Here is a 26,606-nt window from a genome sequence, read left to right on the forward strand (position 1 = left end):
AGTGTATTTCTTTAAAGTTAAGACTAGTTTAAAGTTATCTTCATTGAAAAGTACAGTGCTTTTCCTTCAAAAATAAGGACATTTCAATGTGACCCCAAACTTTTGAACGGTAGTGTACATGACGACGGATTATTTATTTTTTTAATGCATTTAATTAATAAATAAACATAAATAAAATCTGCTTACAGCGGAGCCAATGGGAGAGCCTCTATTCCGCTCATCAAATCCGATAAATAACCATCCAAAAAGCGCCAACAATACTACATTTACATTTCGTGACTTGAATATTAACCAAGATGTTATTATAAGCGCTAACGCAGACAAACTATTTGTAGCGGCGATGTGATCACTTCCGTGCGTCCCTATGTCTACATCATTGAGTGGTCGGCTGTTTCCTCGCTTCCCTGCTCCCTGAGAGTTTATTTACTCACATGTCTCCTCTGTACTCAGCCATGCAAACATTTGTCCATATAGTTGCATATGTGTGTATGTTGTGTGTGTGTGTTTGTGTGTGGTATCTGTGTCCGTGCGTATGTATGTGATAATTGGGGATATGGGTCACCGGGGTATTGTTTTTAACTTTGTAAAGCACTTTGCGTTGCATTTCTTTTATGTATGAAAAGCGCTTTATAAATAAAGTTTGATTGATTGATTGTAAATCATAATTCATGCCTCTCACCTGAAAAGTACATGGCTGAGGATATAATCCGACAAGTTGGGACACTTTGACAGCCATTTAGGACATGGAACTGGCGAGAACGACACGAAAAACACCACCCCGTTTCTTCGCGAGGATTATGAGATATTTTTCATCTAAATGGGAATATATGAAAATGCTAGTTATCGACATCTTAATGACGGCAGACCTTGTACAGTAAGTGATGTCGTATTATGTGAGTTGGCTCTCATGAAGACATTAGTGATGAATAAAAAAAATAAAGCAAACGTGATGCGTTTTTTATATCAATGCGCCGCCATGCTTAAAATGATCAAAATAGGTAAATATTAAATGTTATTATAAATGTGCCCATTACTAAATTACAGATATACTTACATCCTGTATATAAAACACTGATGGAGGTGTTTGGATGTTTTTTTAGGGGCTCTAAAAGAAGAATTCTGATCGCATTTATTTAATAGTTAGAATGCATTAAAAAAATCCATCCGTCGTTGTATCTTTCATAATGATTGAGAACGATAGGCAAAATTCCAAAAAAAGTGCAGTTCCACTTTTAGAAATTAGTGTTTTAAATACAAACATGATCTGTGTGTGCCACACAAAAACTGTTGGGTGGATTTTAAATCTGATAAATTGATGTTATGTGAATCATAACAGAAAACATGGATGCTTGAAAACGGTTTTCAGGATTTACAGCCTTAAAAAAAAAATTGCTGCCGTTGTGTCCTTGGGCAGGACACTTCACCCTTTTTCCCCCGGTGCCACTCACACCAGTGAAATGAATGATGAATGATAGGTGGTGGTCGGAGGGGCCGTAGGCGCAAATTGCAGCCACGCTTCCGTCAGTCTACCCCAGGGCAGCTTTGGCTACGAAAGTAGCTTACCACCACCAGGTGTGAATGAATGATGGGTTCAGAGAAAACATGTAAAGCGACTTTGGGTACTTAGAAAAACGCTATATAAATCCCAGGTATTATTATTATTAAACTACAGCATATACAACATACATTCTGTATACAGCGGTTTTCTCATAAGTGTTGTGTTTTTGCAGAGTGATTATTTGATTTTTAAATGTTTCTATCATCAGCAACAACCGCCTTCTCTTTTCATAGCAAGTATAGTAAAATTAGCACATTGTCCACAATTTATATTAGAGTGAAACCAGAAAACCAGAACGGAAGCCCATAATCCACCCATCAACTGCTTTTATCTAGATATTGTTCTACATCATCAGTAAAATGATTGTAGTTAGCCCACAGTTAAGTCTTTATGAACCATTCTGAACAAATCCTCCCCTCCTCCCCACGTCATGGAAAACAAAAGGTCCATGTATGACCACACAGAGAAAGTCATTTGTGAAATGTCCTGATTATGTGGCTTGTGCAACATAAACAATTTGCCTGATTACTTCCAATTGATTCGGCCTTACAGTTAAAGCCTCGGTGTGCAACCTGGTGCGGTGTCGTGCATTCTGCGCAGACACAGAACTAATTTCTCCAATGTGCAGCTGAGCCAGCTTACTACTCCCAGCTAAAGCCTCCTGGATGTTGCTAAACCTTGGGGAGGCTAGCGACCGTCAGACTCTTTGTGATGAAGCTCTGGAGGATTTGTCTGTGGCTCAAAGTGAATTAAAGGTGACCTTCTGGCAGACGTTGGAGAGAGAAAGGGTAGAGATGGGCAATAGGGATCCTAAACATGACCGGATATAACTTAAAGGCCTACTGAAACCCACTACTACCGACCACGCAGTCTGATAGTTTATATATCAATGATGAAATCTTAACATTGCAACACATGCCAATACGGCCGGGTTAACTTATAAAGTGCAATTTTAAATTTCCAGCTAAACTTCCGGTTGAAAACGCCTTTGGATGATGACGTATGCGTGTGACGTAGCCAGTGAAACAGGAGTATCGGTAGCCCATTGAAGCCAATACAAAAAGCTCTGTTTTCATTTCATAATTCCACAGTATTCTGGACATCTGTGTTGGTGAATCTTTTGCAATTTGTTTAATGAACAATGGAGATTGCAAAGAAGAAAGTTGTAGGTGGGATCGGTGGGTGATGCTTGTCTCACATTGGAAGGCTAATAAGCGAGCAACACAACAAATTAACATTGCTAACGTATTATTCACACCTACAGTTATTACTTACCGTTTCATTTTCCCCTCCACTGCCATAGATAGTAGTCATTAGGGTTGGGTATCGAGTATCGAGTATCGATTGGAACCGGGACTAACTTTCCGATTCTCCCGGAATCGTTCAAAAGTTTAAATTTCGATTCCTATTTTCGATGCTGTCACGCCAATTTAGTCCGCCGACCGGAAAAAAATATGTCCGCCGAACCGGAAGAAGAAGCCGCTGAACACCAACGAAGAAGCGCCCACCGCCGGAAGTGTTAGCAGAGCCGAGCGAGTCAGTCAAGCTCAAGCATGGATAGCGGGCGTCGGCGGTCGAAAGTGTGGCTTTACTTTACCAAAAAAAATGAAATAACCGCGAAATAACAGAGCTCCATGTCCATCAAGAAACGAGTGGAGAGAGAGCTGCAGATGTACCAGGACGTTCCACCGATACTTATGTCTGACGACCCTGCTGCATGCTGGTGGTCCGGTGGAACCAACAAAAGACTTATCCTTTGCTGTCATATCTCGCTTTCTCCTATTTATGCGTTCAAGCTTCTTCCACACCCAGCGAACGTGTATTTTCCACAGCAGGAGACACTATCTGTCCAGAACGCTCACGCATCCTGCCTGAGAAGGCGGATATGGTCATTTTCCTAAACAAGAACTGTCTCTGATTTTATACTGTACCTGCTGCTAATCTGGACTGGGTTTTGCAAGTTGTTTCTTATTGTTTATTTGCTTTTCTGCACCAGGTTAGCCCACCAGTGGGAGCACGGTAACATTTTTAAGTACCTGCAGCATCATACACTTGTGTGTGTAAATGTGTTTTCTTGAGGTTTTCAAAAAATAAAGCTCTCTTGAGGAAAGTGTACCCCTGGGAAAATGTATTCATAATTTATAATATTTATATTCAAGTTAATAGATTTGATATTTATATTCTAGTTGAAAACAGCCCTGTGAGGAATTTATAGTAAAGTTCATAAAAAGTTAATAGAATTAAAATTGATGGAGAATGTCAGACTATTTCATTCAGAAAGACTGTAGGTTAGCTAGCTCATTTAAAATATCCTAAACTTTTTTTTGACCCTGCCTCTTAAAAGAATCGGAATCGAGGATCGTCAGGAACCGGAATCGGAATCGGAATCGTTCGAATTCAAACGATACCCAACCCTAGTAGTCATTGAGCCCGTCAATAAAAGTAGTTTTTTTTGGGAAAATCAATCCTTTTGTGAAGGTCTGTGGTTGAAGCCGGGCTAATCTTTGCACAAAGTCGAAGCGACTTCCTCACAGTGGAAGGCACATTCCCACATATCATAAAAGTTAAAAGTAAGACACTTTTTACTTCAGATGAGACTGAAAGCAAGTATAGTGACTTAGGCTGGTTAAAGCAAACAAACAGAGCATTTTCCTTCTTTGGGTTTCATCGTCGACATGATGTTGTAGCACAGATGGTTTTACATACTACTGAAACCCACTACTACCGACCACGCAGTCTGATAGTTTATATATCAATGAGGAAATCTTAACATTGCAACACATGCCAATATGGCCGGGTTAACTTATAAAGTGCAATTTTAAATTTCCCGCTAAACTTCCGGTTGAAAACGTCTTTGTATGATGACGGATGCGAGTGACGTCACTAGATAAACGGAAGTATTGGTACACCTTTGAATCCAATACAAAAAAGCTCTGTTTTCATCTCAAAATTCCACAGTATTCTGGACATCTGTGTTGGTGAATCTTTTGCAATTTGTTTAATGAACAATGAAGACTGCAAAGAAGAAAGTTGTAGGTGGGATCGGTGTATTAGCGGCTGGCTGTAGCAACACAACAAGGAGGACTTTGACTTGGATAGCAGACGCGCAAGCCGACGCTAGCCGCTGACCGCACGGATGATCGGGTGAAGTCCTTCGTCCTTCCGTCGATCGCTGGAACGCAGGTGAGCACGGGTGTTGATGAGCAGATGAGGGCTGGCTGGCGTAGGTGTAGCGCTAATGTTTTTATCATAGCTCTGTGAGGTCCCGTTGCTAAGTTAGCTTCAATGGTGTCGTTAGCAACAGCATTGTTAATCTTCGCCAAGCTGGAAAGCATTAACCGTGTATTTACAGGTCCATGGTTTAATAGTATTGTTGATTTTCTGTCTATCCTTCCAGTCAGGGGTTTATTTCTTTTGTTTGTATCTGCATTTGAGCCCGATGCTATCACATTAGCTCCGTAGCTAAAGTGTTTTGCCGATGTATTGTCGTGAAGATAAAAGTCACTGTGAATGTCCATTTCGCGTTCTCGACTCTCATTTTCAAGAGGATATAGTATCCGAGGTGTCTTTAAAATACAAATCCGTGATCCACAATAGAAAAAAGAGAAAGTGTGGAATCCAATGAACCCTTGTACCTAAATTACGGTCAGAGCGAAAAAAGATACGTCCTGCACTGCACTATAGTCCTTCACTCTCACTTTCCTCATCCACGAATCTTTCATCCTCGCTCAAATTAATGGGGTAATCGTCGCTTTCTCGGTCCGAATCTCTCTCACTGCTGGTGTAAACAATAGGGAAATGTGAGCAGCACTCCAGCTTGTGACGTCACGCTACTTCCTAGGGGAAAGGCTTTTTTTTATCAGCGACCAAAAGTTGCGAACTTTATCGTCGTTGTTCTCTACTAAATCCTTTCAGCAAAAATATGGCAATATCGCGAAATGATCAAGTATGACACATAGAATGGATCTGCTATCCCCATTTAAATTAAAAAAAATAATTTCAGTAGGCCTTTAAATTGGCTGAGTCACACTAGGATGTTTGGGTCAAAATCTACTATGTATGAATAATCCGCTGACATCACATATGGCAAAAACGTCACAAAAGGAGCAATTCCAAACAAAGAAGTATGACGGAAGGCAAGATCGTTATATAAATATCTCTGCAATGCCTCCAAGGTTTGATTTCACAATTTTGGGACTTATGCAGATCCAAATTACACATAAACAAATTCTATCAGGTATCAGGCAAAAAAAAGTTGGTTTGGCATTATATTATAGAACGTTTTGCGGATTAACCAAATATGGTAGACATTTACCCAAACATTATTCTGTGAGTCAACCAATTTAAATGTATGTAAAACCAGCTGTGCTACAACATCGTGTCAACGATGAAACCCAAAGAAGGAAAATGCTCTGTTTGTTTAACCAGCGCAAGTCACTACACAAACTCAAAGCCTCATCTGAAGTAAAAAGTGCCTTACTTTGAACTTTTATGATTTGTGGCAATGTGCCTTCATCTGTGAAGAAGTTGCTCTGAGTGTCTTAGCTTTGTTTGGTTTGAATGATACCTTGTTATGATAGCCTTGTTCTATTCAGTTTTGTTTGGTTTGAATGATTACCTTATTCTTTTTCAGTTTGTTTGGTTTGGATGATTGCCTTGTTCTTTTTCAGTTTGTTTGGTTTGAGTGATTGCCTTATTTTTTCAGTTTTTGTTTTGTTTATTTATTTTTTGTTCAACTTATCTTGCTTGTTTATTCTTTTCATTGATTGTTTGTTCTATTAATTTCTATGAGTGTGTGCACTGGGTAGGGGTACAAACTTGTAGTTTTTAGGCAACAATAACTTTTCTTGTCAACTGGGTCATACATGTCCTGTAGCCTTTTTTACTACTCTAGAGTCTACGCCCCTGGTGGGTGGGTGCGTGTGGGTGTGGGTGCCTGTGTGTGCATATGTGATATATTGTTTTGTATTGATTTGTTGCATTGGATGTTCTAATGCACTACCGGCAAAGAAATACCAAGAAAATGTTTCTTTTGTGCGAAGGGGCAGGAAATATAAGATTTTCTTCATCCTGTTCCTTTTCGACATGGCTGTGTATTGAATGCAGTAAGGTATGTGAGATTGTTGAAATGTTGTTGAAATGTACACATCCAAGTACGAAATAAATAAATAATTGAATTGAATTGAATTGAATGAGCCCTACTTCAACCACAAACCTTCACAAAAAGATAGATTCTCCATTGCAGGCTTGGTGACTATTATTTATGGCAATGGAGGAGACAATGAAACGGTAAGTAATAACAGTAGCTTAGAAATGTGTGAATGGTACGTTAAAAATGTTAGCTTGATTTGTTGTGTAGCGAGCTTAGCCTTCTACTGCAAGAGAATAGCATCACCGTCCTCCGGCAAAAAAAAGAATGATTTTCTTAAAAAATACTTTAAATTGGATCAGCGCCTACTGTGTTTGGCAATGGATGAGTAAATTATATCATACGTTATTACGTTCACAATGTCTCTCGTATTGTACAAGCGCTCGTAGAGTAAAAAATAAAAATAAAACATTTCTGGCGGGCGGGGGTGAAGGCTCATCGGCGTCTGGGGGCATGGTGAGGAGAGGTTCATTTGCATCTAAAAACTCAGCCTCTCAAAACGCGAAGTTTAAAAAGTGAGAAAGAATGTTATGTAGACCACCATGAAGTGTTTTAAATGTAAAAAAAAGATTATTACATGCCCCTTTTAACAAATAATGCAGCATTGTACATACGAACTTGCCCACCACATCGCAAAAAAATTGCACAAAACCCCAAAGGCCTGATCCAAAATCTAAATATGTGCTAAATATGTGCTAAATAGTGCGCGCAAACAATAAAATTACGTGTACTATTAGTGATCGTGTAGCACGTGGTCTAATAAGACTGCATGTAAAATTTGGTAACAAGTGCAAAAGTGGTGCACACCACCCAATTTAAATTAAAGGCCTACTGAAACCCACTACTACCGACCACACAGTCTGATAGTTAATATATCAATGATGAAATCCTAACATTGCAACACATGCCAATACGGCCGGGTTAACTTATAAAGTGCAATTTTAAATTTCCCGCTAAACTTCCGGTTGAAAACGCCTTTGGATGATGACTTATGCGCGTGACGTAGCCAGTGAAACAGGAGTATCGGTAGCCCATTGAAGCCAATACAAAAAGCTCTGTTTTCATTTCATAATTCCACAGTATTCTGGACATCTGTGTTGGTGAATCTTTTGCAATTTGTTTAATGAACAATGGAGATTGCAAAGAAGAAAGTTGTAGGTGGGATCGGTGTATTAGCGGCTGGCTGTAGCAACACAACAAGGAGGACTTACTTGGATAGCAGACGCGCTAGCCAATGCTAGCCGCCAACCGCATCTGTGATCGGGTGAAGTCCTTCGTCGCGCCGTCGATCGCTGGAACGCAGGTGAGCACGGGTGTTGATGAGCAGATGAGGGCTGGCAGGCGTACGTGGAGCGCTAATGTTTTTATCACAGCTCTGTGAGGTCCGGTTGCTAAGTTGCTAAGTTAGCTTCAGCGTCGTTAGCAACAGCATTGTTAAGCTTTGCCGGGCTGAGAATTATTAACCATGTAGTTACATGTACATGGTTTAATAGTATTGTTGATCTTCTGTCTATCCTTCCAGTCAAGGATGTATTTATTTTGTTTCTATCTGCATTTGAGCCAGATGCTATCACGTTAGCTCAGTAGCTAAAGAGCTTCGCCGATGTATTGTCGTGGAGATAAAAGTCACTGTGAATGTCCATTTCGCGTTCTCGACTCTCATTTTCAAGAGGATATAGTATCCGAGGTGGTTCAAAATACAAATCCGTGATCCACAATAGAAAAAGGAGAGTGTGGAATCCAATGAGCCAGCTTGTACCTAAGTTACGGTCAGAGCGAAAAAAGATATGTCTTTCACTGCATTCTAGTCCGTCACTCTAACGTTCCTCATCCACGAATCTTTCATCCTCGCTCAAATTAATGGGGTAATCGTCGCTTTCTCGGTCCGAATCGCTCTAGCTGAGTTGAAAACAATAGGAAAATATGAGGAGGTGAACAACTGACTACGTCACGCTACTTCCGGTAGGGGCAACGCTTTTTTTTATCAGAGACCAAAAGTTGCAAACTTTATCGTCATTGTTCTATACTAAATCCTTTCAGCAAAAATATGGCAATATCGCGAAATGATCAAGTATGACACATAGAATGGATCTGCTATCCCCGTTTAAATAAAAAAAATTCATTTCAGTAGGCCTTTAAATGTTTGCACCTAGTATCGGTTGTCACCATGGAGACTCATTTCCCTCAAAATTTAAATAATAATAATGCATTAGATTTATAGAGCGCTTTTCTGGACACTCAAAGCACTTTATGGTGAGAACTGAGAACCTATCATTATTTGCTCCACAGTCAGACAGTGATGCTGGAAAGCTACATCTGTAGTCACAGCTACCCTGGGGTAGACTGACAGAATTGTGGCTGCCAATTTGCGCTTAAGGCCTCTATGACCACCACCAAAAATCCCTTCACATTCATACATGCGAGCAAGGTGGGTCAAGTTCCATGCCCAAGGACGCAATGGCAGTGACTAGGATTCCGGAAGCTGGATTCGTATCAGGAACCCTTAAGTTACAGAATGATGCCTAGTTTGTGGCATCATATGGTCAAACCTGTGCTGTTTAGTCATGATGACATGCAGCACACACATACAATATGGACTACCTATTCTAGACTACATTGAAGCGCGGTCTAGTCGACTGAACCCACTTTTAGTACGCTGACAGTGCGCTCTGGGAGGTGCTGCGGTGCTGTGATGGTGCATCTGGAATGATCCAGAAGCAAGAACATGTATTTTGCGAGACGTTTTCTAATATAGGAGATACAGTGCATCCGGAAAGTACACAAGCTTGAAACGCCTATCTTTGGGCAGTTTTGTCCATTCCTCTTTGCCCATTCACCTTTGCAGCACCTTTCAAGCTCCATCTGGTGGGATTGGAAGCGTTGGTTTTCATCCAGGTTGTCTCTGTACATTGCAGCATGGGTAGCGAGTTTACCGCATCCTTTCAGATTTGAATGCGCTCGAGATGCAGGATGCATACCTTGCAATCACTGCCTTATATTAAAGGGGCCCTATTACACTACCGTTCAAAAGTTTGGGGTCACCCAAACAATTTTGTGGAATAGCCTTCATTTCTAAGAACAAGAATAGACTGTCAAGTTTCAGATGAAAGTTCTCTTTTTCTGGCCATTTTGAGCGTTTAATTGACCCCACAAATGTGATGCTCCAGAAACTCAATCTGCTCAAAGGAAGGTCCGTTTTGTAGCTTCTGTAACGAGCTAAACTGTTTTCAGATGTGTGAACATGATTGCACAAGGGTTTTCTAATCATCAATTAGCCTTCTGAGCCAATGAGCAAACACATTGTACCATTAGAACACTGGAGTGATAGTTGCTGGAAATGGGCCTCTATACACCTATGTAGATATTGCACCAAAAACCAGACATTTGCAGCTAGAATAGTCATTTACCACATTAGCAATGTATAGAGTGTATTTCTTTAAAGTTAAGACTAGTTTAAAGTTATCTTCATTGAAAAGTACAGTGCTTTTCCTTCAAAAATAAGGACATTTCAATGTGACCCCAAACTTTTGATCGGTAGTGTATATAAAACCTAATGGTACTTGCTGTTGTGTATTTGGGATCTGCATTAGTTCCAAAACATTTAAATCAAACTGTGGATATTTATAAAACAATTTTTGCCTTTGTTCATACTTCCTCCAAATGAGCCATTTGGAATTTGCACAACTTATGACGTCACAGGTTGGGGAAAATATCACTGAATTACTTATATATGGCGTAAATGTACCAAGAATGCCCTGTGTGCGTCCGCTATTGTAGTCCGTGGTTTAGTCAATAAGCAATTATTTTTTTCTATTCTCTTGTGGGGCAGATTGGGTCGAGCATGGACATGTAGAGTATCCTCGGCTGTTGCCATTTCTAATACGAAGTAGCGTATAGTTCCAACGCATATCTGTCAGTAGAATTGCTATGGAAGCGATTAAAAACTACAACAAAGATGGCGAGGAGAAGACACAGTCGAAGTGGAGTCACGTAAATAAGACCCGCCCACATAATAGCGCATTCTGAAGAGACTGCCAGAAAGCACCTTGAAAGCGGTCTGTAAAACATAATCTGTGTAAAATTTTGACCAAAGAACCAACATTACAGGTTACTGTATGTTAACCAAAAGTAAGTGTTTTAGATGTCAGTGTTTCCCACACATTCATTTATTTGTGGCGGCCCGCCACGAAAGAATTACGTCCGCCACAAAGATTTTTTTTTTTTTTTTTTTTTGTCCTGTCTAGCTTCTCAGGCAAATCATATAGTTGATGTAGATGCCCATATAGGCTGTTCAGATTTACTTTACAAAAGAGAAGTGTAGAATACTTCTCTTGTTGCCTTATTTGTATTTGACCACTATTGTTTTCTGTTTATTTGTTACGGACTGCGGCAGGACACCTCTGCCTCTGTTTCACTTTATGTTGCTGGTAAATAATATGGTTGTAGTAGTAGGCTAAATTTAAATTATTTAGTATGCACTAATTAAAGGGGCAGAGCTTTAAGAGACATTTTAACTTTTATATTTTATAAGATATATTTTTTGTAAGAACCACAATTAATAAATATATTTCAGTGAATAACTTATTGTTCAAATCTGTATATAAATATGTACATAAAGTGTTGTAATTATATTGTAAAATGGATGGATGGATGGATGGATGGATGGATGGATGGACGTTTAAAACAAAACTGTTATTATTAATTAGTAAGTATACATTTTTTGAGCCTTTAGAGAAAATCATATAATTGTAGTAAATTATGCAAATTACTCGATGATGTCATGGTGACCACGCCCATAGCCACGCCCCCACCGCCACAGGTATCTTGGCAGTTTATTGGAAACACTGGATGTAGAAAAAAAATCATAATATGACCCCTTTAAACATAATACTATTTATAGAGCTGTACGATATGATGTTTATATGAAGGTTAAAATTGTGTCTTTATTACCAACGTTTTTTTGACACTGAATTTATGCAACATAATTTTTCTGCGTTTATATATATTTTTTTGTACATCATATTACGCTGACAATTTCCATCCATCCATTCATTTTCTACAAAACCCAAAACCAGTGAAGTTGGCATGTTGTGTAAATCATAAATAAAAACAAAATACAATGATTTGCAAATTATTTTCAACCTATATTCAATTGAATAGACTGCAAAGACAAGATACTTAACCTTCAAACTGGTAAAATAACAAAGTTTACCAGTTTGAAGGTTTTTGCAAATGTTAGCTCATTTGGAATTTGATGCCTGCAACATGTTTCAAAAAAGCTGGCACACGTGGCAAAAAAGACTGACAAAGTTGAGGAATGCTCATCAAACACTTATTTCGAACATCTCACAGGTGAACAGGCAAATTGGGACCAGGTGGGTGCCATGATTGGGTATAAAAGCAGCTTCCATGAAATGCTCAGTCATTCACAAACAAGGATGGGGCGAGGAGCACCACTTTGTGAACAAATGCGTTAAGAAATTGTCAAACAGTTTAAGAACAACATTTCTCAACAAGCTATTGCAATGAATTCAGGGATTTCACAATCTACAGTCCGTAATATCCTCAAAATGTTCAGAGAATCTGGAGAAATCACTGCACGTAAGCAGCAAGGCCGAAAACCAACATTGAATGCCCGTGACCTTCGATCCCTCAGGCGGTACTGCATCAAAAACTGACATCACTGTGTAAAGGATATCATCACATGGGCTCAGGAACACTTCAGAAAACCACTGTCAGTAACTACAGTTCATCGCTACATCTGTAAGTGCAAGTTAAAACTCTACTATGTAAAGCGAAAGCCATTTATCAACAACACCCAGAAACGCAGCCGGCTTCGCTGGGCCCAAGCTCATCTATGATGGACTGATGCAAAGTACAAAAGTGTCTTGAGGTCTGACGAGTCCACATTTCAAATTGTTTTTGGAAACTGTGGATGTTGTGTCCTCCGGACCAAAGAAGAAAATAACCATCCGGACTGTTATAGGCACAAAGTTCAAGAGCCAGCATCTGTGTATTAGTGCCCAAGGCATGGGTAACTTACGCATCTAGGCACCATTAATGCTGAAAGGTACATACAGGTTATGGAGCAACGTATGTTGCCATCCAAGCAACGTCTTTTTCATGGACGCCCCTGCTTATTTCAGCAAGACAATGCCAAACCACATTCTGCACGTGTTACAACAGCGGGGCTTCGTAGTAAAAGAGTGCGGGTACGAGACTGGCCTGCCTGTAGTCCAGACCTATCTCCCATTGAAAATGTGTGGCGCATTATGAAGAGTAGAGTACGACAATGGAAACCCCGGATCGTTGAACAACTTAAGCTGTACATCAAGCAAGAATGGGAAAGAATTCCACCTGAAAAGCTTCAAAAATTGGTGTCCTCAGTTCCCAAACGTTTACTGAGTGTTGTTAAAAGGAAAGGCCATGTAAAAATGCCCCTGTGCCAACTTTTTTGCAATGTGTTGCTGTCAATAAATTCTAAGTTAATGATTATTTGCAAAAAAAAAAGTAGTTTCTCAGTTTGAACATTAAATATCTTGTCTTTGCAGTCTATTCAATTGAATATAAGTTGAAAAGGATTTGCAAATCATTGTATTCTATTTTTTATTTACGATTTACACAATGTGCCAACTTCAATGGTTTTTGTGTTTTGTATTTCAAAAAATACACAATGTGGTGTCATGATCCGTGGTCCGGATCATGTTTTGTTTAGTTATGCTGTTAGTTTTGGACTTCTTTAGTTCCTGGTGTCACTTCCTGGTTTTGTTTTGTTTCCATGGTTACCCATTAGTTTCACCTGTTCCACGTTTAGACTCACACACACCTGTCACCAATCATGTCACTGTTATTTAAGCCTACCTTTGTTCATCACTCGTTCTGCCTGCATTATCTTTATTTCACACCGGTTCATGTCTCTTTCTGACCAAGTAAGTTTCCTAGTCCATGCCATAGCTTCTGCTAAGTAGCAGCTTCACTTGTGTTTTAGGCACGCTTGCCTTTTTTGTTGTATTTTTGTTTGTGGTAGTGAGTGATTTATGTTAAATAAATCCAAGCCTACCTTCAGGCTGTCGTCCGGAGCCGTCTTTGCACTGGAAGAACAACCGCGCAGCGAGCTGCGACCCCCCCATGTGACAGAATGTGCTGAGTCCATACTGGCCAGAGTGTACTGTTAAGTCTGTGCGAAAATGAGGACTCAGGTGCAGAAGAGTAACAATTGACTCAGACTTTATTTAGATAGTTTTCTTTGCTATCTCTTGGACAGAGTGATTAAAACAAAGTAGCTACAAAATCTATCTATGGTATATTCGAGCAACAAAAGGATATCAGTGTTTCCCACACATTCATTTATTTGTGGCGGCCCGCCACGAAAGAATTAAGGCCGCCACAAAAATGTATTTATTTTTTTTTTATTTATTTTTTTGTCTTGTCCAGCTTTTCAGGCAAATCATATAGTTGATGTAGATGCCCATATCGGCTGTTCAGATTTACTTTACAAAAGAGAAGTGTAGGATCAAGATTTTTGGAGCTCTTTGTTCAGTGGATCAGATGTTTGATGAAGCTCTGTGTCTATCTACCACCACTACTGTTTTCTGTTTATTTGTTACTGACTGTGGTAGGACACCTCTGCCTCTGTTTCACTTTATGTTGCTGGTAAATAATATGGTTGCAGTAGTAGGCTAAAGTTAAATTATTTAGTATGCACTAATTAAAGGGGCAGAGCTTTAAGAGACATTTTAGCTTTTATATTTTTATAAGATATATTTTTTGTAAGAACCACAATTAATAAATCTATTTCAGTGAATAACTTATTGTTCAAATCTGTATATAAATATGTACATAAAGTGTTGTAATTATATTGTAAAATGGATGGATGGATGGATGGATGGATGGACGTTTAAAACAAAACTGTTATTATTAATTAGTAAGTATACATTTTTTAGCCTTTTTAGAGAAAATCATATCATTGTAATAAATTATGCAAATTACTCGATTATGTAATGGTGACCACGCCCATAGTCACGCCCCCACCGCCACAGGTATCTTGGCAGTTTATGGGAAACACTGGATATGTAGCATAGGGCATAAGGCAATAAACAGAAAATCACTCCATAAGGAGGAAAAAGGCAATAGCAAATGTTCTACATGAGTCTAATAGCAAAAAAACCAACAATCTATGATTATCTACAAAAAGGTAAATCACTCATGCAAAGAAGTCGAGAAGCTATAAACAGAAAGTATGTTATAAAGTGTTGAGAAGCCTGTAAACTAAAAGCGCTCCAAAAGGAGGAAAAAAGGAAGACAGGGCATTATGAAAATTGACACAAAAAGACTTGACCGAAAAACTTTAGCAAAAGAAAATCATTCTCACAGAGGGAACAAAGAAATCAATAAATAAAGCGAGACAATACTTATCAAACTTGGTTCAAGGCTGTGGACAAGGCTGGAGGTACGTAGCGAGACGATATACTCTGGCAAGTATGGACTCAGCACATTCTGTCACATGGGGGGGTCGCAGCTCGCTGCGCGGTTGTTCTTCCAGTGCAAAGACGGCTCCGGACAACAGCGTGAAGGTAGGCTTGGATTTATTTAACATAAATCACTCACTACCACAAACACAAAAATACAACAAAAAAGGCAAGCGTGCCTAAAACACAAATGAAGCTGCTACTTAGCAGAAGCTATGGCATGGACTAGGAAACTTACTTGGTCAGAAAGAGACATGAACCGGTGTGACATAAAGACAATGGAGGCAGAACGAGTGATGAACAAAGGTAGGCTTAAATAACAGTGACATGATTGGTGACAGGTGTGTGTGAGTCCAAACGTGGAACAGGTGAAACTGATGGGTAACCATGGAAACAAAACAAAACCAGGAAGTGAAACCAGGAACTAAGGAAGTCCAAAACTAACAGCATAACTAAACAAAACATGATCCGGACCACGGATCATGACATGTGGAGAAAAATGTGTGTTTTAAAAATTCAGTTGGTCAAAATACAGTGTTTCAAAATTCAGATGATATAAATTCAATGTATAAACATTCAGTGCACACATATTTAGCGCTTCTAAACCCAAGATGCACTTCTGGTAAATTAAGACAGAAGCCATAGATTGTGTCTCATAAGCAGCCAATTAGGTGTCGTGTGACAGGGGTCTTGCAAAGCAATTGCAAAGGCAGTTTATGCAGCTACACATTACAGCAGACCTGTGTATAATACGGTCTGTTAAGATTTTCAATCCGGTGTTCTGTCAAATGAGCTTCTTCGTTGAAAAAAGATACCAGTTGCTATTCCTGTTTAAACGAGGGTGATGAAAACGAAAATGTATGCTACCATTTTTTGTGTCAATGTGAACTACAGTACGTGCTTTGCTTACTGTCTGTTAATATACAATGTGAACTTCCTCACGCTTAAGTGTCTACATGCTTACTCGCCTAAATACACAATGAAAGAATTATAATTAAACGTAATTAACTGCTTGTAGAGCGAGTGACTAAGTGTACACGAGAATTTTACACAAAGTAATTAATTTTAATTGTTATTTTGTTTTATGGGTAGCGCATTTTGACATAACACCGGCCTGTCGGACATTTATATCTGTCTACCATTAACATCCAAACTGCATCTGGCAAGAGGATGTGCTGTACCGTTTTCAAATCAACGTAAGTCTTGAATTATAGAAATTATTCCAATAGTTGGAATCTGCACGCTTGAGTGCCATACGGGTTATTACGGTAATCATAGGGACTACTTCACAGCAGCACCAGGCAAATGAGACACAGCGGAGTGGTTTACAAAGGAGCCAGCACGAGACAATGGTTGCAACGATTAACTGGTTTTACTTATAACAGTGATAAAAAATGTCACAATTGTTTAATCGCAAAGGCTCCACTATACCGTGTGTTACAGTCGTCCTCACTGGCTATAAACGGACAATATGCTGGTACGTTATTTTCGGCACAACCAACACAGAACGAAAACAAAGTTACACCAGCAGCCTACGCCTTTATACGTACCTATCGAGAGACACACCTTTATGCTACATTTTCTTAAAGGAGAACGGCACTTTTTTGGGAATTTTGCCTGTCCTTCACAATCTTCATGGAAGACATGACAACGGAAGTATTTTTCTTTCAATGCATTCTAAAGAGTAAAAAAATTTGATCAAAAGTCTGCTTACTATTGTAAAGAAAACATCAAAACACCTCCATTAAGGTTTTATATACATGAAGTAAGTATATATGTAATGTAGTAATAGGCACATTTTTAATAACAGTTATGTATTTTGCTCATTTTAAGCACATGCGGCGCATTAATTTCAAAAACGCATCACAGCGTTTTTTTTCAACTTCATCACTGGTTACTTGCTCCCTACAGACATATTGAAAACATAACACAACATCACTTACTGTATAAGGTCTGCTGTCATTAGGATGCTGGCTAAAGTGTTCATATATTTCCATTTAGATGAAGAATGACTCATAATCATTGCGAAGCGTCTTTTTGTGTCGTTTTCGGCCATGCCGGGTCTAAATTGGCTGTCAAAAAGGACCAATATGTCGGAATATGTCTTCTTCCTTCTATTATCCAGGTGAGAGGCATGATTTATGATTTACAATAAAGTTTGACGAGCAAGGAAACAAGGAAGTAGCTGATCAGCCGATCATGTCAAAATTGGCACACAAGCTTGTGATCACAAGGGCGCTATAAATAGTTTGTCTGCGTTAGCGCTTATAATAACAACATCACTAATACTTGGTTAATATATAAGTCACAAAATAAAAATGGAGTATTGTTGCCTCATTTTGGATGTTTTTTATTGCGATTTATGGGCGGAATAGAGGACCTCTCATTGGCTCCGCTGTAAACTGACTTTTATTTATGTTTATTCAAGCCATCACGTCTTTTACAATGATTGTGAACGAGAGTGAAAATTTGAAAAAAAAAATGCAGTTCCCCTTAAAAAAGGCGGCAGCAAAAAGCACAAAAACTGTCAGCATGGGAACATTTGCAAATATTAGCTCATTTTGGAATTTGATGCCTGCAACATGTTTCAAAAAAGCTGGCACAAGTGGCAAAAAAGACTGAGAAAGTTGAGGAATGCACATCAAACACTTATTTGGAACATCCCACAGGTGAACAGGCTAATTGGTGCCACGATTGGGTATAAAAGCAGCCTCCATGAAATGCTCAATCATTCACAAACAAGGACGTGGTGAGGGTCACCACTTTGTGAACAAATGCGTGAGCAAATTGTCGAACAGTTTAAGAACAACATTTCTCAACCAGCTATTTCTTTAATAAGAAAATGTAACTCATTAGAAAGGAGATAAAAGACAACGCATCCCAGCTACAATTGGGTTCTATTAACACAGATACGAATGGATATACGACGGATATTGCTCTCCAAAATAGCCTCTCTCTTTTTGATGAAATAACAGAGGAACTCCTACGGCGTGTAAATGGGATAAAACAAACACGTTTATTCGACCCACTTCCTGGGAAACTTATCAAGGAACTGTTTGTAATATTAGGTCCATCAGTGCTAAATATTATGAACGTATCACTTTCCTCTGGCACTGTTCCCCTAGCATTCAACAAAGTGGTTATTCATCCTCTGCTCAAAAGACCTAAACTTGATCCTGACCTCATGGTAAACTACCGGTAAACTAATTTCGAAAATCCTCCAAAAAATTGTTGCACAGCAGCTAAATCAACACTTAGCGTCAAACAATCTCTGTGAACCCTTTCAATCTGGTATCAGGGCAAATCACTCTACGGAGACAGCCCTCGCAAAAATGACTAAATGATCTATTGCAGACCTGGGCATTCTGCGGCCCGCATCCGGCCCTTTGTACGTCCCTGTCCGGCCCGCGTGAGGCCAATCATAAATTACAAAATACATTTTAAAAAGTATCTATTTCGAGTGTGCAATACAATGGTGCTGCTTTTGTTTTGAAAAGCGTTATTTGTATTACTTCCGTGTGGACGTATGCTCGTGCGCGCAGCGGCAATCACAAATTACAAAATAAATTTAAAAAAACATCTTTGTCGTGCGTGCAATACAACTGTGCTGCTTTTATTTTGAAAAGTGTTATATGTGCGTATGTCCTGTGAGGGAAGGCGCACAGCGACAAGTGATGCCCGGTTATCCCCGAGACGCTAAAAAGAGAAAAGGTGATGACGAATGGCGTGTTTTCAACAAGACATAAACTGCCAAGTAAAGGTAAAGCCGTGTGCTTATTTGTGGTACACAGCTTGCTGTGTTTAAAGAATATAGTGTAACGACCTGCTGAAGTAGATGTTGTCTTCTTGAGTTGTGTAAATGAGGAGTGAGGAGACGTGCGTGTGGAAGGAACGAGATATGTTGAGCTGTGTTAGTATAGCTTGCTCAATAAAAGTTTAAAAAGAGCGTCAGACTTGGTGTGCACTTCTTCTGGACGCTACAATTGCTGTCAGAAGTAAAACTTTGCGCATACTGCACTGTTTGTGTGCTACGTCATCGGGAGGTACGTGCCACGTGAGGAGCTCGCCGCAAAGAGAGAGAGAGAGACAGAGAGAGACAGAGAGCGAGAGAGAGAGAGAGAGAGAGAGAGAGAGAGAGAGAGAGAGCGTTTACAGGTGCAGCCACGCTGTTTGGCATGGAAGAATTCCGCCCTCAATGAAGACTCCCAGGTTTGATGGCAAGGCGAACTGGGAGGCATTTCATCCCACTTCTGACATCAATTGTAGCGTCCAGAAGAAGTGCACACCAAGTCTGATGCTCTTTTTAAACTTTTATTGAGCATGCTATACTAACACAGCTCAACTTATCTCGTTCTTTCCAAAAGGAAAACCAATCCTCACTCCTCATTTCCGCAACAGCAACGCTTCCTCCTTCTTCGCCAATCACCTTGCAGGCGTGCTACGTTCACAACAAAGAGGATGCAGGATAAAGTGACAGAAATTGAAATTTTTGTATTGTAATATACATCAGGAAGTGTTGTGTAAGAAAGTGTTAAAAATAAAACCATCAAAAGCCATCTGCTTTTGTATAAAGATAAGTTAGGTTAAATGAAAATATTATTATTATCTATCTTACGGTATATCAAAAATAATTTGAGCAAAATTTAATTGAAATATTGTCGGTGTGGCCCTCCAGCAGTGCTCGGGTTGCTCATGCGGCCCCCGGTAAAAATTAATTGCCCACCCCTGTTCTATTGCAACGATGGATGCTGATGCGTCATCCATGTTGCTGCTCCTTGATCTTAGCGCTGCTTTTGATACCATCGATCATAATATTTTATTAGAGCGTATCAAAACACGTATTGGTATGTCAGACTTAGTCTTGTCTTGGTTTAACTCTTATCTTACTGACAGTGCGTCTCCCATAACAATGTGACCTCAGAGTATGTTAAAGGCCTACTGAAATGAATTTTTTTTATTTAAACGGGGATAGCAGATCTATTCTATGTGTCATACTTGATCATTTCGCGATATTGCCATATTTTTGCTGAAAGGATTTAGTATAGAACAACGACGATAAAGATTGCAACTTTTGGTATCTGATAAAAAAAAGGCTTGCACCTACCGGAAGTAGCGTGACGTAGTCAGTTGAACATATACGCAAAGTTCCCTATTGTTTACAATGATGGCCGCATGAAGTGAGAGAGATTCGGACCGAGAAAGCGACAATTTCCCCATTAATTTGAGCGAGGATGAAAGATTTGTGGATGAGTAAAGTGCAAGTGAAGGACTAGTGGGGAGTTGAAGCTATTCAGATAGGGAAGATGCTGTGAGAGCCGGGGGTGACCTGATATTCAGCTGGGAATGACTACAACAGTAAATAAACACAAGACATATATATACTCTATTAGCCACAACACAACCAGGCTTATATTTAATATGCCACAAATTAATCCTGCATAAAAACACCTGCGTGTTTGTTATGCTAGCTCCTAGCTCCTCTGCTAGCTCCTAGCTCCATAGAACACGCCAATACAATTCAAACACCTGATCAACACACACAATCACTCAGCCCAAAAGACCGTTTACCTAACCCAAGGTTCATAAAGCTTATATATTTTTAAAAAGTTACGTACGTGACGCGCACATACGGTCAAGTTATCGAATGTTTAGCAGCCAAGGCTGCATACTCACGGTACCTGATATTCAGCTGGGAATGACTACAACAGTAAATAAACACAAGACATATATATACTCTATTAGCCACAACACAACCAGGCTTATATTTAATATGCCACAAATTAATCCTGCATAATAACACCTGCGTGTTTGTTATGCTAGCTCCTAGCTCCTCTGCTAGCTCCTAGCTCCATAGAACACGCCAATACAATTCAAACACCCGATCAACACACACAATCACTCAGCCCAAAAGACCGTTCACCTAACCCAAGGTTCATAAAGCTTATATATTTTTAAAAAGTTACGTACGTGACGCGCACGTACGGTACGGTACGTGTTATGCTAGCTCCTAGCTCCTCTGCTAGCTCCTAGCTCCATAGAACACGCCAATACAATTCAAACACATGATCAACACACACAATCACTCAGCCCAAAAGACCGTTCACCTAACCCAAGGTTCATAAAGCTTATATATTTAAAAAAAGTTACGTACATACGCAAAAAAAAGCCAAAGCTGCATACTCACAGTAGCACGTCTGCGTCTTTGTCATCCAAATCAAAGTAATCCTGGTAAGAGTCTGTGTTGTCCCAGTTCTCTACAGGCGTCTGTGTATCCAAATCAAAAGTCCTCCTGGTTAGAGTCTCTGTTATCCGAGTTCTTCCATCTTGACTGCATCTTTCGGGAATGTAAACAAAGAAGCGCCGGCTGTGTACTGTTGTGGCTGACTACGTTCGAAAAATACGTCCATTTCGCACCGACAACTTTCTTCTTTGCTTGCTCGGCTTCCTTCTCCATAATGCAATGAACATGATTGAAACAGATTCACGAACACAGATGTCCAGAATACTGTGGAATTATGAAATGAAAACAGAGCTTTTTCGTATCGGCTTCAATGTGGAAGGCATACCCGTGTTCGTCGGGCTACGTCACACGCATACGTCATCCTCAGAGGCGTTTCGAACCGGAAGTTTAGCGGCAAATTTAAAATGTCACTTTATAAGTTAACCCGGCCGTATTGGCATGTGTTATAATGTTAAGATTTCATCATTGATATATAAACTATCAGACTGCGTGGTCGGTAGTAGTGGGTTTCAGTAGGCCTTTAAGGTAACATGCAGAGTTTCACAGGGTTCGGTTCTTGGCCCTGCACTCTTCTGTATCTACATGCTGCCGCTAGGTGACATCATACGCAAATACGGTGATAGCTTTCACTGTTATGCTGATGACACTCAACTCTACATGCCCCTTAAGCTGACCAACACACCGGATTGTAGTCAGCTGGAGGCGTGTCTTAATGAAATTAAACAATGGATATCCGCTAACTTTTTGCAACTCAACGCTAAGAAAACGGAAAGGCTGATTATCGGTCCTGCTAGACACCGACATTTATTTAATAATACCACCTTAACATTTGACAACCATACAATTACACAAAGCGACTCGGTGAAGAATTTGGGTATTATCTTCGACCCAACTCTCTCGTTTGAGTCACACATTTAGAGTTCCGTTTTGTCCACTTGCGACGCTGAGATCATTATTCATGCGTTCGTTACGTCTCGTCTTGATTACTGTCACATATTATTTTCGGGTCTCCCTATGTCTACCATTAAAAGACTACAGTTGGTACAAAATGCGGCTGCAAGACTTTTGACAAGAACAAGAAAGTTTGATCATATTACGCCTATACTGTATATACTGTACCTATATACATATATACACAGTATATCCCTATATTGGCTCACCTGCACTGGCTTCCTGTGCACTTAAGATGCGACTTTAAGGTCTTACTACTTATGTATAAAATACTAAAGGGTCTAGCTCCTGCCTATCTTGCTGATTGTATTGTACCATATGTCCGGGCAAGAAATCTGCGTTCAAAGAACTCCGGCCTATTAGTGATTCCCAGGTCCCCACATCTGCGGTCCCCTCCAAGGTTTCTCATTGTCGTCCCATTGGGTTGAGTTTTTTCTTGCCCTGATGTGGGATCTGAGCTTGTGCAGCCCTTTGAGACACTCGTGATTTAGGGCTTTATAAATAAACTTTGATTGATTGATTGATATTGCAAGGAATTTAGAGATTTCACTATCTACGGTGTGTAATATCATCAAAAGGTTCAGAGAATCTGGAGAAATCACTGCATATAAGCGATGATATTATTGACCTTCGATCTCTCAGGTCTGCATCAAAAACCGACATCAGTGTCTAAAGCACATATGTCAGAGTCAAGGCCCGCGGGCCATATCCGGCCCGCGAGAAGGTTTTTTACGGCCCTTGGGATGATCTTGATTTATTATTAGAACCGGCCCGCAGACCGCAGATCTTTTTTTTTTTTTTTTTTTTTTTTTTTTTAGACCGCAGATCTTTTACACGCACCAAGCGGATGCCGGTCCAAGGTTCCGAAAGGGGGCGAGCGGCCCGCCGGGACGCGCCTGCCGGCCGAAGGGCTGCAGCCCGGCCGTCAGTCGCGGAGCCCGCCGTGCCACGCGCGCCAAGGGGGCGGGCCGAAACCCGGCCCCGAGGCCCTGAGACTTCTGCTTTGTTTCCCCAAACCGCGCGTCACCGCCGGGCCCGCACCACCGTCGGGCTGCAGCCCGAGCGTCGGTGGCGGAACCCGTCATGTGCCGCGCGCGCCAAGCGGAGCGGGGGGGTCAAGCGGGCCGAAACCCGCAGGCCACCCCCTCACCACGAGGCCCTGAGACTTCTGCGTTTGACCCCTACGCGCGGCCCGTCGGGACGCGCCCGCCGTCAAGCCACGAGGGCCAGCCGTCGGGTCGCGGAGCCCGCCGTGCCACGCGCGCCAAGGGGCGGGCCGAAACCAGCGGGGGGTTTCGGGCACCCAACTCGCCTCCCTCCCACGGAGGGAGGAGGGGGGTTTAATGTGAACATTACTGTGCAATCACATATTTAGAGTTTTTACTCAATTCAAGTTTAAAAGTTAAAGTTTAATATTTGTTTTCACTGCATGTTACTTCTCCTTAAACAAAGTGTTGTTTTTGATTTATAGATTTTTGCACTTTATTTTATTGTATTTCAATTTAATTATATTTAAAAAATATTTCAGTTGAGTGGATGATAGAAAATTGCTATTATTGTTTTTTTCTTTGAAGTAAATTTAGCCCACTTTTGCTAAAATAGAAAATATAGGCTACTGATGGTGCCTTGAATACCGGTTTCTTTCATTTAATGTTCATGTTATGGGGATTTTTATATAAAGGAAATTTGTCTTTTGTGTCTGTTGAAAATTAAAGATTACTGACAGAGCCATAAGAAAATATTGCTTTATTTATCTGATCATATTGGAATATATTTGTTAGGTTTTCAGTAGGTTCAATTAGGTTCACTAGACTATATGCGTCATTTAAAAATTTTTCAATGAACATTCGAACAGTCCGGCCCTCGGCTTGTAGCTAAATTTTTTATTTGGCCCTCCGTCCATTTGACTTTGACACCCCTGGTCTAAAGGATATCACCACATGGGCTCAGGTACACTTCAGAAAACCACTGTCAGTAACTATAGTTCGTCGCTATATCTGTAAGTGCAAGTTAAAACTCTACTATGCAAAGCCAAAGCCATTTATCAACAACACCCAGAAACGCTGCCGACTTCGCTGGGCCTGATCTCATCTACGATGGACTGAAGCAAAGTGGAAAAGTGTTCTGTGGTCTGACGAGACCACATTTCAAATTGTTTTTGGAAACTGTGGACGTCGTGTCCTCCAGACTAAAGAGGAAAAGAACAATCCGGACTGTTATAGGCGCAAAGTTCAAAAGCCAGCATCTGTGATGGTATGGGGGTGTATTAGTGCCCAAGGCATGAGTAACTTACACATCTGTGAAGGCAATTAATACTGAAAGATACATACATGTTTTGGAGCAACATATGTTGCATCCAAGAAACGTCTTTTTCATGGACACCCCTGCTTATTTCAGCAAGACAATGCCAAGCCACATTCTGCACGTGTTACAACAGCGTGGCATCGTAGTAAAACAGTTTGGGTTCTAGACTGGCCTGCCTGTAGTCCAGACCTGTCTCCCATTGAAAATGTGTGGCGCATTTTGAAGCGTAAAATACGACAACGGAGACATCAGACTGTTGAACAACTTAAGCTGTACATCAAGCAAGAATGGGAAAAAATGCCACCTGAAAAGCTTCAATAATTGGTCTCCTCATTTCCCAAACATTAACTGAGTGTTGTTAAAAAAAAAAAAGGCCACCAGTGGTAAAAATGCCACTGTGCCAACTGTTTTGCAATGTATTGCTGCAATTAAATCCTAAATTAAAGATTATTTGCAAAAAACAATTTAGTTTCTCAGTTCGAACATTAACTAATTTGTCTTTGCAGTGTATTCAATTGAATATAGGTTGAAAAGGATTGCAAATCATTGTATTGTGTTTTTATTTACCATTTACACAATGTGCCAACTTCACTGGTTTTGGGTTTTGTAGAAAGAAAAGGGGTAATAACTGATGGACTAAAGATCGTAGGACAGCAGATGGTTAGTGAGGTAGCTGTGTATTTCCGGATACTATAGATGTGGAACTTTGTCCTTCATTATGGCTGAGTCTATAGACAAAAAAGCATGCCTGGTGCATTTTACAAAATGGTTATGTTTAACCAATTAATTTAGTGTTGTATGGTTCAGTATGTGTGTCTTTAAAATGTGCTGTAAACTTTGAAGGCCTGGTACCATTCAATTTAGTTGTCGCATCTCCTGCCAACGTGTGTAAACAAAACTATTTATGCGACGTCCAGAGCTCTACAAAGCTTTTAAAGCTAACATTCATTCATTTAGATTTAGACACAATTACCAATTAAACCAACATTAGAGGGATGCTGTAACTTGAACTGCACAGTAAACTTTGTTTCTTGCATTGCACAAAGTCTCGCAAGTCAAATTGGCCAATAAACCTGGTTCTGATTCTGATAAGTCTGCCTACCTGGTTGTTGATATCGGCTTTATGTTGCAAAAGAACAGCAACCAGCTCCTTGTGGCCTCTGTCGCAGGCCCAGTGCAGGAGAGCTCGGCCCTACAAAAAGCACAATTAGACGTTTAAACACAGCAAATTGTTCTGAAAGTTAACAGGCATGAGTCAGTCAAAATACACAATATTCACTCATTTGGACTGTAGTTGTATTTTAAAGTCTGTAAGCTTGATCGATCTAACCGTGTGTATGAACGCCAGTGTGTGCACATAGTGTGTAGAGATCAGCAGCCCCACGACTCTATATCTTGTTGACACACGCACGAACACGGTGCCCTCCTGTTACATTGAGATCAAGTTCATTTTTCAGTTAGGGGCAATTAGGCAAAACAAACTCTAAGTCCAACTCTGCTGCTTAAATCATATTGATCACCATGGCTGCATGTTAGAATGGATATGTCCTGAAACGGGCCAGAATACCAATAAGCTTGCCCCCACTTTCCTTACTCTCCTCCAGATGTGTGGCTACTGCTTGCATCATCACTAAGGACCATAGTTAAGTAGTAGGGTATTAAGTAATCCAGTAGCGCAATGCCTTAAATTCATGATTACTTTATCTTAAATGCATGAAAAGTTTATTTTCAAAGAGTTTTTGGAATAATGAAAAAAGTTGTATACATTACACAGAACATAGCACAAGTCCTACATTGAAAAGCGCATGTGTTCACATTTTTCTCCTACAAAGTAATGTGCAATGTTAAAAACGTATTACTAAAATGGTGCACTCAGTATTACCTTTCTGTTTGTAATAAATGCAAAATAACCTTTAAAAAAGTAATTAATGAGTA

The 26,606-nt window shown here is 40.1% G+C and overlaps 1 protein-coding gene across 1 annotated transcript in view; it reads right to left on the bottom strand.

Moving 5' to 3' along the window:
• Nucleotides 1-26,606, bottom strand: part of acbd6 (acyl-CoA binding domain containing 6) — a 110,484-nt gene that overhangs the window by 50,539 nt on the left and 33,339 nt on the right. Inside the window, exon 6 of the mRNA XM_062039546.1 lies at nucleotides 25,774-25,863. Coding sequence (XP_061895530.1) covers nucleotides 25,774-25,863 — 90 coding nt within the window. The remainder of the gene's footprint in view (nucleotides 1-25,773; nucleotides 25,864-26,606) is intronic.

Source organism: Entelurus aequoreus, linkage group LG27, assembly GCF_033978785.1.
Source record: "Entelurus aequoreus isolate RoL-2023_Sb linkage group LG27, RoL_Eaeq_v1.1, whole genome shotgun sequence".
Classification (NCBI taxonomy): domain Eukaryota; kingdom Metazoa; phylum Chordata; class Actinopteri; order Syngnathiformes; family Syngnathidae; genus Entelurus; species Entelurus aequoreus.